The 14,684-nt window shown below is 35.9% G+C and overlaps 1 protein-coding gene across 4 annotated transcripts in view; it reads right to left on the reverse strand.

Annotated features, from left to right (window-relative positions):
• Positions 1-216: 216 nt before the first annotated feature.
• Positions 217-14,684, reverse strand: part of BARD1 (BRCA1 associated RING domain 1) — a 69,871-nt gene continuing 55,403 nt past the window's right edge. For 3 of the 4 annotated variants that reach the window (XM_019727082.2, XM_019727081.2, XM_074312819.1), the window contains 4 exons: positions 12,050-12,182; positions 11,426-11,518; positions 3,869-3,966; positions 217-2,560 (listed from right to left, as the gene is read on the reverse strand). In XM_019727082.2, coding sequence (XP_019582641.2) covers positions 2,225-2,560; positions 3,869-3,966; positions 11,426-11,518; positions 12,050-12,182 — 660 coding nt within the window. In that variant the 3' untranslated portion in view covers positions 217-2,224. Of the gene's footprint in view, positions 2,561-3,774; positions 3,967-11,425; positions 11,519-12,049; positions 12,183-14,684 lie in introns of all 4 variants that reach the window. The other variant, XM_074312814.1, reaches the window with a different exon arrangement.

Below are 14,684 nucleotides of genomic sequence, written 5' to 3' on the forward strand. Positions count from 1 at the left end.
ATGATTCCAAACTATCAAGGTTCATTATATTCAGAAAATCTTATTTAAGGTAATAAACTATCTAATATACTTGAGAAATATTTCTATCCAACAATAATTAAAAAGCATTAATGTTCAAAATGATACGTTTTTGTTAGCTGAAAGCTTTCCTCATAAGTCTTGTTGAGTCTCATTCTTCGGGAACGCAGAATAAGCCACTTCTATAGAAAACACAGATACAGAAACATAAATAACTTTAATGATTTATGGTAAATAAAAAGGACATTGAATCTATGATTGAAAAATGAAATTACAAGTATATCTGCAGAAAATACAAGTTTCAAGAGCTTAGCATCAATCAACTACTGTCAAAATAAATATTTAAAGAAACCACAAAAAAACAAAAAACCTGCTTTATAATGGGGGACAAAATATGACAAAGGAGGGAGACAGACCAAGAAAAGGAGTAAAGGAAAGTAAGCAACAATCTCCAAAGGTGTGTTTATAAACAGGGATTCAGAACAGAGGAGCAGACACAAACCTGTCTAGGAATGTGACCAGTGAGCTAATAGAAACTGATAAAAAGTCAGTGATTCATCAAAAATGACAACCCAAATCCCAAAAAAGTCTTAAATTCTTTCATCCAGACGTGATCTAACCCCTCAGATTTGTTTGGCGCCATGGTGCTCATCGTTCTCCATGAGACTGAAACGTGGCACAAACACATTATCAGTGGGCAAGGGTGTTTCAGAACTAACCCTAGAAGGTCAGGGTCAGCAGTACATTACCGTGTTCACAGAATATGTGTCCTGATATGGAAAAGTAACATGTCAAAGAAGAAATTAAAGTAAAATTTATTTTGAAATAATCAGCAGAATCTGAAACTTTCAGATAAATGGATCTTAACACGTTCATTAACACCAGACTCAGAATTCTAACCCAGTGGTTATCAACTGTTCTCTTTGGCCCACAAGGGACCAAACTGGCAGGTCTCACAGTATCTTCCTTCCCATGTCTTTAATATGATAAGAACATTCAATTTCTAGGGAGATTTTTTAGAGGATTCAGCTTCCTAAACTATATTTTCCAATGATCTAATCCACCTTGTCAATCACCAGTGAGAACACTCAGACTAGAGTAACTGCTGGGCCCGCCCATTCCCAGGTGTTTTCCTGTCCAGACTCTGCAGCCTTGAGCTCCGTGGTGTTAAGAGTAAACCCTTCGCACTCCCACCTCTACTGATTGCTAAAGCCTTTTGCATCATCTGGATAAAATCTATTCTAAATCAAGTAATCTCCAACTTTTTATGCCATGGCAATCTGAAAAAAAAAAAGAAAAAAAAAAAACTTTATGAAGAAATTAGAAATTAAGACCTTCAAAAAAAGTATTTTAGCAATACGTAGCAAAGTCTACCAGAAAAAAACCTGCTTCTAATTAATTTGTTAACATTTGATTGACAACTTGCTATTCTAGTGAGACCTTCTAAGAAATAGATACTAAAATGTGTTAGAGAAAATGCTCGAAGTATATATATATATATGTATTGTAGAAAAATACAGTAGCAAATTGATAATTATTAACAATAAGCAAGTATATACAATAAAAGTATGTATCATGAGCCGAACAGTGATTTTCGCTACCAAAGAACAATCATGTTAAGGTTCAAATCATGATTCCCTGATGAATAGAAAAGATAAAAATAAGGGATAAAAATGTAGGTACAAATATCCAAGTAAATAAGAAACTAAATAAACACAATATAAGATGAAGACAACTGTTGATGGGAGAAGAATTTAACACCTGTGGTGAAACATGTAGACCAGGCACTCTATTTTCATTACAATAAAACCAGAATACATTGTTTGACAATATACTTTGTTTACTAAAGGATAGCAAGTATTTTTGCTGGTGGCAGATGTGCATCTTTCAACAAAGAACATTAAAAGGCTGAGCCAATAATGATACCATTTGTATATTAACCAATAGTTTTAATACCTTCTTATTAATTTTTGACAGCTGATAATGAGTAGAAAAACATGATGAATCAAAACACATACCAGTTTTAAAAAAATCCTTCAAAGTAATCTAGCATCTAACTGGTAAACACAATAAATTCCTAATCTGGCATATTTTTTTAATTAAAGGAAAAAAACATATGAATGAGTATTAAAAAATGTGAATGATCAACACAGCGCAATGGTTGGGTTCTCTCACTAAGTTCGCTGTGAAAGGTTCGTCTGGTGTACTATTCGTTGTCAAGAGGGAGCAACTCAAAGGACATCACACAATCGATAATCCAGCTGGAAGGAGCCATCCAGACTTTGCCCCGCCGAACCCTCTCTGGGAGATGATTAGACAAATCCTCATAGATGATATACTGTGTGCAGAAGCGCTGATCAGAATCTGGTTTGGCGTGGTACGCGACTGTATTGATGGTTTGAGTCACGTCACTGTCTGGTTTGGGCTTTCTACTGAGGATCTGGCCCCCAGCTGCAGTGGCAAGCTTAATAAGGTTATCCTTCGGATGGTGTTTGAAGTTTCCCCCAAAAAAGAAGTAACATCCATCAAACAGCTTTGGCAACTGAAAAGAAAAAGAAAAAAAAAAAGCATGTTAAAAGCAGATCAAAATATTTTAAAACACTGCATGTAAATGAGGGAATTAAAAATAATAGTCACAAGCAATAAGCAGTTATCATGTTTCCCCGAAAATAAGACCTAGCTGGACCATCAGCTCTAATGCGTCTTTTGGAGCAAAAAATATAAGGCCCAGTGTTGTGGTGTGGTGTGATATATGATATGATATATATGATGTGATATAAGACCCAGTCTTACATTAAGTGAAATAAAATAAGACTGGTGAATAAAAATTATATTAATTTTTGCTCCAAATGACGCATTAGAACTGATGGTCCAGCTAGGTCTTATTTTCGGGGAAACACGGTACCTAAGGAGGGGCTGGTGCAAGTTGTATTTCCGGTAAACTCTTGAGTCATGAAAAATATGCATTTATAGGTTTCCTATTTACTATCTTGTTTCCTAAGACTCAGTTATCATCTCAGGTACTTTTTCACTCTCCTCAGATTTTAGGTGTATTTTGTATAAAACAAAAAATGCAAACAAAAAACTGTTCATCAATCTTTTATCAGAAAGCTTATTCATATCTGATGGGATGTAAAGCCTCAAGAACTCCTAGGGTATCTGAAATATGGTTTAGGGATACTGGGCTAAACTTAATAAAATTATAAGAGTAGACCTTTATATGGACCTTTCAATGGACCTTTATCCAATCCTGCCCGCCCATATTCAGGTCCCTATGTTACCAACCTAAGTTCTTCAGATCACCCACAGAGGGCGTGTGGCCTGCAGGGTTCTGGAGACGTATTTCTTGGGACACAACACATAAGCCATGGTTAGGGATCCAATTAGCTATGAAACACATTTCTGAGTGCTTCATGAAAAAAAAAATTCAAAATTCCCTGCTATGAAAATTTTTCTTCTTCATTTCTAATATACTTATATATCAACAGGATAATGGAACACTATCCATTAAAACTGCAATATATAGCAATAAAGACATATGGTAAGTAAATCCGAGCAGCAGCTGTTAAGTCTTCTTTCAAGTTACTTCCTGTATCTGCAACTTCCCTCAGATTCTGAAAGGTTTATGGGAATGTTCAAGATGCCAAAACTCCATTAACATGTGGAATTATTACCTTCTGAATTTTACTGCTCATAGCCATCATCTCTCAGAATCAAGTGCTTGAAATAAGTACAATTAAAATTTTAATCAGTCACCTGTACTTGTGGAAAGGGCAGGAGAAGTTTTTCCGGATGGTGACAATATTCAGTTATAATAAGAACAATGAAAGTAGCAGCAAAAGAAAAATACCAGCTGTTCTCTGTTGAGCCTGCTTCTCTGTGGTCCTTCAGGAATTTCATACTTTTCTTCCTGCTCACGTTCTTTGCTTTGTAGACATGCTCTCACCCCTGACCAAAAAAACAAGGAGAAAAGCAAAATAAACATCAAGTGAACATTATTTCTTTCTCACTGAAATTAAATAATTTAAGTCATTTTTCTTCTTCACGGTTTCATTTCAAAAAGAAATAGAACCTTTATTTATGCCAAAGCAAAACATAATAAAACTGGCTTTCCGTATATGAGGTCTGACAATTATGTTCACGAACTCATCCTAGAAAAAATCCTATATAACCTCATTTCTGATTATCACTACGGTCATCTTCAAAGTACTCCCCTTGGGAAGCTATGTACCGACACCAGCGCCTTCAAAGCAATTTTGGAACTCTTTTTCTGGAATGGCCATCAGAGCTGTCGTATTACCCTTGATGTCCTGAATGTCATCAAAATGTCTTCCTTTCAATATTTCCTTTATCTTTGGGTAAAGAAAGAAGTTATTGGGGGCCAGATCGGGTGAGTTAGGGAGGGTGTTCCAGTACAGTGATTTGTTTACTGGCTAAAAACTCCCTCACAGACAGCGAGCTGGTCCATTGTTGTGATGCAAGAGCCATGAATTGTTGGCAAAAAATTCAGGTCGTCTAATTTTTTCATGCAGCCTCTTACAGCACTTCCAAATAGTAAGCTTGGTGAACTGTTTGTCCAGTTGGTACAGATTCATAAAGAATAATCCCTCTGATATCAAAAACGGTTAGCAACATTGTTTTGACTTGTTTTGGACTGATGGAACTTTTTTGGTCGTGGAGAATTGACTGACGTCCATTGTGCGCTTTGATGCTTTATTTCAGGGTCATATTGGTACACTCACATTTTATCACCAGTGATAACGAAGCCCAAAACATCGTCTTTCCAAAAGGTCTTGGAGAACTTTGACAATCCTTCGCTTTTGTTCATCGGTGAGCTCCTTCGGGACCATTTTTGCACACAGCTTTCTCATGCCAAGATTTTCAGTTAAGATTTTCCTGTTTCTCTATCGATGTTTACTTTGTCTGCTGTGCTTCTCACAGTCAGCCGGCGATTTTTGCAATGTGTTCGTCAGTTCTGCTGGGTACTGGCCGCCCTGCCCTCCCTTCATCAGTGATGCACTCTCTCCCCTCAGAAAAATGTTTAATCCATTTGTATACTGCCATTTCCTTCCTGGCATTACCCCCATAAACTTGGACTAACATGTCCCTGATTTCACTTCTTCTCTTGCCAAGTTTAACTAGAAATGTAATGTGTGTTCATCGCTCTAATTCAAGCTCAGATATTCATGCGACAACACACAAAAACATGCCACAATAATAATGACCACCACTCAGGAAGACACCACCACACGTCCACACAAACACAGCTCTGAGATACTGATAGACCAAGGTTATGTATGAAACCTCACCAAGCTGTTCGTACAGTGCTGCCAATTGTGCACAAAGGCAAGTTCACAAATTTAAGTGTCAGACCTCGTAAAAAATATATAAGAATTCTCTCTTGCAGAGAGGACTGAGCAATGAACTATTAGGTTGGTGCAAAAGTAACTGCGGTTTAAACGGTTAAAAACAATTGCAAAAACCTCAATTACTTTTGCACCAACCTAATAGTACCAAACACTAACAAATTTTATTTTCCTTTCTGAAAAACCTAAATCTATACAATTATTTCACAAAGAATAAAAATCTAGATTATTATTTACAGCTATTCTCAAAATGAGGGTGAATAAAAAGTCCCTCATTTATTTCATCTCACAATGACCTGCTCTTGAGCGCTCATCTGCTCGTTTTGTGCAGTCATGCCTAATCACTGTGAGACTTCAGTGATGTAACATTAAAGACACTGCTTTAGTCCACAGCACCTGGCTCAGCTGGCCACACAACAGGGGCTCCACAGGGCTTGTTAAAATAAACAACAAGCTGAGCCTAAGACATGCTTGGGATTTGACAGGTACGACACACTGAAATCGCCAGTCTAGAGATGACTTGAGTATTTCCAATGCTTTAAAGCTGCTTCAGCTTAGATCTTCAAAGATGCTGCTTAACATATAAAAGTGAGAAGATTTTTAACAACTCAATATTCCCTCACTCCAAAGGCAGAGCTTTGTCAAGAGACTACATTTTTTCTTAACTTGGACTGTTAATGCATAATTCAAATTCAACACTCAGCCTTGGACTATCTATCATTCCCCCTCATGTGGTTCTTAATTTGTTAGTTTTGCCTGTGTTTTAGTGTTCCTTTCCCCCAATGTTTTCAATACAAGAATCATACTTAGCTGAGTTTGCTACGCTGAATTTCTAAATCCTATTCTTCTCACTACTTTATCATAAATATCATGGTTCTTTAAAAAATGTTGGCTTTTTACGTGTAATAATTTTACAAATATTATAATTTTTAATAATGACTCACTGAGCAAAAAACTATCTAATGAAGCTAGTATTAAAGTATTAATTTTACTGTGCATTGAAAGTGAGTCTCAAAATAAAATTTCTGCCTAGGTCAAGGTACCCACCAGAAACCCTGCCGGTGTGCTGATATTACACCATATACTGTTTCCGTATTGAACACCAACCCCTAAAACATTAGCAATCTAGCTAAATCACTGACTTCTCTCTCTCATTCTTTTACATGTCAACTATTACTTTGTATCATTTGAGCATGTAGTCCCCTAGCTAAGTCCCCTTTCCTAATGATACCTGCAGAGCATTTAGACCAGGATCTTTAGCTAAATGAATATGCCAGCCTATAAATCCAAGGCCTTAACACTGAACACTCCTATGATAGCTACTGTAACACGTGAAGGGCTAATGGCTAATTACAGAAATTACACAAATAAATAAACAGGCTGTGCTTATACTGTCTGATTATCCATTTTATGGCCTTATTTTCTGTCAAAAATCATATTAACATGGTGTCTGTTGTTCCTGGTAATGTGCTGACATTAGTCAGTCAACAGCTGTAGGCTTAGAAGACATTAGAATAGGGTAAGCGTGGCATCAAGAGAAATGAGATGGCAGACAAGAAGAGGGCAGCATGGCGCTGCCACAGGAAGGTGCCAGTGCTTTTATAGTGTCATTATGCCCCAAGTCATAAAACGCTCGGCTTTATAGCAATTGTTCAGTAAATTTCTGTAAAGGCAGAAAATTCCACGCTCCAATTACCATTACTGAGCTGAATGAAGGCTGCATTCCTCTGATAGTCTCTTATTCCAAGTTACAATGTGCTAATTCTCTAGGCTACATAATAACAACTAAAGAAGAAGGAAAATACAGTGTGTGTGTGGAGGGAGGGAGTTCCCCCTGAAAATTAAGCAACAGTTTCCAGGTCTGTAATAACATGTTTGAAAGGTGACAAAGTGTTCTGTTAGAGTTGCTGTCATAGCATAGAAACCATTGAGAAATTTTTGAAAGCTAGGAGTGACATGTAGTCCAAGGGTTGCAACTCTAATCTCTAATACCTACAAGGGCCAATCAGGTTACATAAACATGTGAGGAACCTGCTGTTAACAGTAGGAAGTTGTGGGGAATGCAACAAATAGGAAAATACACATGATGCTTAAGGACACAAAAATTAAATGGATATGCTGGACATAACCACATAAATTGTGTCTGTTTTGGCCCTCTGACAGCCAATTTGAAATTCCTGATGCTTCATCTAATCAATCTCTTCCTTTCATAGATAAGGAAACTTAAGTCCTAAGAGATTTAAAGCAGCTTGCCCAGTGACACAACTGAAGACAAAACTGTTTACACTTTTTAAAAATTGAAAATCCTATTTTACTTAATACGTTAGTCTTAATAATTATCATAAAAATATGAACTTTTTCAGGGAGTATCTTTAAGCATTCCAGAATTTTCTTAACTCTCTCATATTTAGGTTGTTCTCCCTATTTCTTGCTATTAGAAATAACAATGCATGCAGTTTTATTCTTTCATCTATATTACTTGCTTAGGGGAAATTCTCAGAAGTGAAACTATTAGATCAAAGGATGTTAATTTTTTTATTCTTATAAAGGATTTCTGTAAGCATTTAAAGTTGCCTAATCAATCTTAGTTGACAGAAATGCTTTGGTAGACTTATTTTCTGATAATTATCAGTTTGAATAGAAAAGAATGACATTTATTTCAAAAATTCCACAGCACTCTCAATATCCACTTGAAGGAACAAATTTTAATAAGAAAGTATAAATATGTTAACCCGATTATGAGGCTATTTATCAAATGATGATACAATGATTGTTAGGTTCCATCCGCGTCAACTTAAACAAAAATCAAAAAGCACCCTATTTGGCCCTTCCTCACCTCACAGACACAAGTCTAATGCCAACTGTTTGGCACATTCCCACAGCAACTCCCTTAGGTGCTGAAGAGTTTTAAAACTTCTACAGGAGCAATTTTCTTTAAACTTAAATGAGAGTAGGGAAGGAGAGATTATTAAAGAAAAAATGACAGTCATCTTCTCTCCCCTTCACAATGAGATGAAAAACAACGCAGAATTGTTTTTTAAAGGTGAGGCTAGAGGAAATTTTGAAAGCAGTACACCAAAAGAACAAGTCAATACAAGATAATTTCTCTTACTGAAGGCTGGTTTACATCTTTAAGATACAGTTTCACCTTATTTGTACTCTAAGAGATGAATAAAATGACTTATTTATATTATCTTCTATTCTTTCATTCTAGTCACCTCTTTAATTACCAAAATTCACCCTCACAGAGATGGTTGTAAATTGCCTGCGAGGAATTACTGTCAAAACTAGGACTAAAACAAAAATCTCAGCCACAAATTTAATCTTGAAGAAGGAACTTCTCCTATCTGTATCTCCCATTTCCATAAAATAAATATGATGAGACAGAATGGCTGGTACAATAGTAAAATTATGACCTATTTTCAAAATCTTCATGCTAAGTCCATTTACCGTAACATTGTAATATATCCTACATATACAATGTATAGAAATAAGGGATATTAACCAATTAAGACACAACATGTTTAAACAGAAAACTTCCAATGGTTAAATTTGGATAGTTACTCTTTTTGTTAATTTTTTAAATTTGTTAAATGAGTCAATTATCTACAAGAAAGTTTAGATAAAATTTCCTCTTAAATCTACATGGTTTGTGGAAAACCCCGTTAAAAAAATATTAAAGTTTCTATATAGTTAAGTCAGTAAAGGTTTCACCTACCAGAAAGCTAATGGATATCCTCAAAACATTAGATCTAGTTTAAATAAATCATAAATTTTTACAATTAATTTTGAAAGCTTTGGTCCACTTCCTCACTCTTCAATATAGATGGTTTTCAGATAGTTTTGAATTGTTCTGAAATTTTTTTTAATCAAACCAGATGTCTACCACTAAGAACAACACAGCAACTGTGAGAAATATGTATTAGGAAAGAAGGTATTTGAGGTTTCCTGCCTTCCAATTGTCTCAAACTCTGAAACTACTTCTCTTTGGACTCTGTATTAGACAATATGGGGGAATGAACTTCAGTAAGAGCATCCATCCATCCTTCATCCTAAAAGAACCACTGATATTAGAATATGTTATTCACTTCTGTGAGAATCACCAAATAGCACACTATTAAGCCAGCTTGAGTCCATCAGCGATTCTATAAAAATGGCTCGGCCAAGCCATTAGATTGACAAAAACTTTCTTAAAGAAGACAGCTTTTATGGACATGAATCACGCAGCCTGTCTATGTAACCAGTTGCAAGTTCAGCATATTCACAGGAACCATATACTCAAAGTGAAGTGGTAAATGCCTTAACATTCAAAATTCCACATGGGTTCTTTATTACTGACACCTTATTATTATGAAAATCTATTCCTTCCTATAACCACTGGCAAGATTTCTGGCACAGATTCAGTACAAAAGCCTCTATAATCGTGGAACTATTTTACATCAGTTTTTTAAAACAGTGAGGCCCAGTAAGACTTGCCACAGATCTGAAAGGGAAAAGAAGGTTCAAACATAGGAGTGAGACAGCAGGGACAATTTTTTTCCTATGTAAATGGTCGGTCCAATTGCTTATCATGCTTTTAAAACTGGTCATGACTGGGAGAGACGAATAACGCAGACCGGTGAGGCCGGACGCAGTGGCACTGCCGGCATGCCTGCTTATCCACCGTATCCCTGGAGACTAGCATCACAAGAAAAGTGGGAGCTGCATTAAAAAGACATGGACACCGACTGCTAAAAGAAAACCATTTTACAAACCGAATCAACTTCAAACTAACAGATTAAATTAATAAAATAAAGATCTTAATAAATCAAGCATTTCTACCATAAAACCGTTAAAGCACAAAGCCATAAAACTAGGTTTTTTAAAACTAATTCTGATCCATCATTTGCTTCTTAAAAAGAAAAGTTTCATCAAAATTACACACTGGTCTTTTTGCTTTCACTTTTTAATTTGAAATAATTACAATTCCATAGGAAATCACCAAGAAATTTACAGGGAAGCCACGTGCACATTCCTGCACTGTCCAGTGTCAACATGTTCCACAGCCGTAACACAGCAACAAAAGCGAGAATCTGACATTGATACAATCCATACAGCTCATCCAGATTTCATCAGTTATACATGCAGTGTGCGTGTGTGTGTGTGTGTGTGTGTGTGTGTGTGTGTGTGTGTGATGTGTGCCTGGATATAGAGCTATATAATTTAACCACATGTGTAAGGTAACCACCCCTAGGATCAAGATACAAGACTGTATCATCACAAGATTCCTCCTATAACCCCTTTATTGCCATTATTCTTTCCTAAACAATTAGTTAACCAAAAAGGTCAAGCCATTGTCCTATTTTTGCCACTGTTCCAAAAGTAGGTAATTCAGCTACTAAGGAGTAGAAAATAACTCTGTACAAGCTTCCTTTTTCATTTGGTTTTAAGTCCTAAGCAAATCCAAGGTTAAAAAAGGCAAACAACTAAGAGTGGGGAAGGGGAAAAGCAGCTCTGAGGTGGCAGTGTTTGACTGCCAACAGGCAACTGGGATACATTTTCAGGGGAGGTTAGACAATAGCTCGTATAACTGCCCCAAAACAGGTAATACAAAGCAGTCTCAATTTCCCAAAAGATTCCTAAAACATACTAGATAAGCTAAGAAAGCAATAGGGTTTTATACATAAAAGGTCATAGAAATTATAGAGGGAAGGCAATAAACTACTTACGTTTCATAGCAATGTATTTAAAACATGCATTAAGTCAAATACATCATTTAATAGTAATATGGATTACTTGTCCTTAAATGTCTACTATATAATCTATTAACTCTTTATTAAAATAGTTGATATTATAGGAAAAAAGGCTTTAAAACCAGAACATATTTGTGGACATTTACCAAGAGCATCTAAATGATACCATTAATAAGAGAAGATTTTGCAAAACACCGTTAACTAACCAGAGGGAAGAAAATTAGCATACGTTCCTTAATTAGTGGCACTATGAAAAATGAAATTAGTCTACTTAATTCATTTTGTAATTCTCCCAAGTCCAACACTTACACTCGAATTTTAGGATCCAGCATCCATTGAGAATCCCAAGCATACATTTCAAGGTGCTCTGAACTTTATCACCAGGAATAATGACATGAGTTACTAGAACACAAAAAAAGCAGTTAGAAACAGAGATATAAACCAAAATAATCCTTTAACCAGTCTGCTTTTTATAACCAGTTAGTCCACATTTTATTAACTTATATCTGAATTTTCTTCAAAGGCAACAGTTTTAACACTTAGGTATAAGATTCCTTTTTTTTATTCTCTAGCCTGGGCCACCAACATGAAACAATCAGATCATAAACCACATTATCTTAAAACCACATTAGCAAACATGCTTTTTCGTTTTAATTTCAAATTCAAACTGAAGAATGAAAGCATTATATACACTATAATTTGTCATTATCAAACTCAGAACTTTGCTCTTCTGACATATTCTGTCCTAAACCCTGGGCAAAGCTTTAAACTTTGCATTTCCTAACCAAATTAAGCCTATAAGTAGCTTATAAGTATAAAAATATTTTAGATTTATTACAAGATTCAAAGTATATAGTCATATCTCAGCAGCGCTCTACAGAGAAATTACCTATTTAAAATATTTTCTACCAAAAATAAGTCAATAAAACTCACCTGTACTGTCGAACTCAGCACACTTTTTAGCCTTGAGAAGTGCTGCAAGCTCACCGAGCATTTTCTGTTGTTCTGAAGAAAGCCCACTGCCTACAAGGACAAGAGGTCCACCCCTACGCTGACAAGTGTTCACCTGGTAACGAAAAAGGAGACGCCACAGTGTTAAAAATACTTAAAACCAGAGAAAAGATATTACACTGACCTTCGCTTTATATAAGCTTGAATTCCATTACTTAGCTTACTCTAGCTAGTAATTCTCAGTAATTTCCATTGACTCATCACTCAAAACCTCAATGCATTTGAATAATTACGTTTCTATTTCTTTATTTCCTCCGCAATAAAACATTACTTGGGATAGCTCTCTATACCCAGGGCATCTTGTTTCCTTGATTATAAATTGGGTCTCTCTAGAGTTTTACAACTTCATTCTGTCACCAGTAAGCCTTTTATTTTAAAGTAACACAAAATACCCTCTTAAAATTCACAATTCCCTCTCTCCCTTCCACTAACTTATACCAATAGAGTTAAATTCAACATGGTCTTTAGTTTAAACTGAGATTATGTGAAAAATCAAAGAACACTAAGACTTCTGGAACAGCAGTGTCCTCAAAGAAAGAAAGAAATTTTTAACATCGAAACAGTAACCTTTCAAAACCAAAACAATGAAAACAAACAAATACAAAAGTTAGATCAGATTCACAACTGTTATAAGTCAATGAAGCTCATGAAAAGGAAAGTGTGCTCTACTAACAAAGACTAATATTTTCACTTTAATAAAAAGACTTAGAAGAGTATTACAGGAGACAAAATAAACAGAAGGCACTAATGGATAGCACTAGAGATTAGATACAAACAATTAAAAAAAAAAAACAATGGGATGACTTCAACAGTAGCCAACAGAAATTTAATAAATGGAATTGGAATGAGAGTTGGCCAGCGCTACTTGATAAATGCGAAGCAACAATGAAGAAAAGCTAAATCAACACTACTGCATGAAAGGATACAAAGTCAAACACAAGAGTGTTATTTACAAACACAAGACACAGGGCCCTCCTACATGTGTGAGTGTGTATGTACACTGGACATCTGGGCTCTCAAAGCTCCAGAGGACATGAGTGAAACACTGACGATATGATCACCAGTAGAGTTCAGCAACCAGATTAGAGAAAGCCGGTATTTAATATTCACATATCAGAGTAGTGATCATTTATCCAGTCTGATATCCTACAATATTACACCTAAACTGTTGGCTACATTTATAAACAGATCAATCTCAATAATTCATTTACTTGAAATACATTAAATGAGTCTACTATGTGCTAAGTAAGTATGTATACAAGACATTTTTTCAAAGGTTTTCAAAGTCTTTTTAAATGGCAATATTCAGCACCTAAAGGTTCAGCTTCCTGGATTTCCTTACTCCTCGAAGGCTCAAGTTGCAAAGGTTGTTTTTACTGGACATACTATGCACATTACACACATATTTATGTCACATTTCTGCCTGTGGATCTTTCATATTCATTAAATTATAAGATGATGCAACCATGTGTATCCTAAACACTGTACACACTCCATATATGGAAACAGTTCAGTGCACTTTATGGATTATTCAATTACTATACAATGGAAATACTAAAAAAAAGTATTTCAATAATTCTTGTCAGTTATACAAATAAGTGCGCTAAAATAGCGCTAAATGGAACACATTACGTCCCAGTTTATGTAACTCCACTTCAGCTAAATTAGTTCTCTACACAAAATACAAGAGTGAAAAGATACCAATTCTAAATATAGGAAGGACATGACACTATTTCTACCAGCCCAAGGCAGGCACCAAAGTGGGTCAAGCATTTTCCTATCACAGTTTTTAAATTTGAATACAAAATAGAAACTGGCACTAATTTCTCATAGTTAAGGAATGCTGTTTAAAAGAAAAACAAAGCAAACAGCTGTCAAAGCCGTATGTCTGATTTGGGGCGGTGGGGTGGGGGGTAGTGGTGAGAGTGAGGGGTGGGGTGGGGTGGGAGGTGCATTTGGGTTGAGTAGGCAGTGGTCTCACAACCATGAAGTTCAGACAACACTTAAAAAACATCCCAAGGGTTCAAATCCTGATTTTATAGAGATTAGACACTATATACACTGGCATTATACAAACTCTTATTTAAAGAATAATCCGATAAGGAACATTTTCTTAGGTGAGTTATTCTTAACTAATGAGTTTATCAAAGATAGTGTTTACAAACTTATGGAGACAAAAAAAAAAAGGATTAACAAGATGCTCAAAGGATCATGGGCAGAAAAGTCACAAAATGTACACAGCAAGCAGCTTTTTAAGACTTGAAGCTTACAGGCCGCTTCTCAAATTTAAAGCAGTGCTTTCCAACAGCCATTCATCTATACTTGAGACAATCAAAGCTTCTAAATGGGAAGTGGAGGAACTCAAACCCCACCCACTCATCACACCTTTCCTTCTGCATGATGCTCCCTGAAGCAGCTCCCAGAACAGCTTAGAAATCACTGATCTGAAGGATCAGGCAAGCATACATCACGGATGGCGCCCCAGTAGTCAGTCATTCATTCAGCACATACTTATTGAGCACCCACTATTGGTCAGACCCTGTTCTCAGTGCTGGGG

The sequence above is a fragment of the Rhinolophus sinicus genome, linkage group LG01 (genome assembly GCF_036562045.2).
Source record: "Rhinolophus sinicus isolate RSC01 linkage group LG01, ASM3656204v1, whole genome shotgun sequence".
NCBI classification, from domain to species: Eukaryota; Metazoa; Chordata; class Mammalia; order Chiroptera; family Rhinolophidae; genus Rhinolophus; species Rhinolophus sinicus.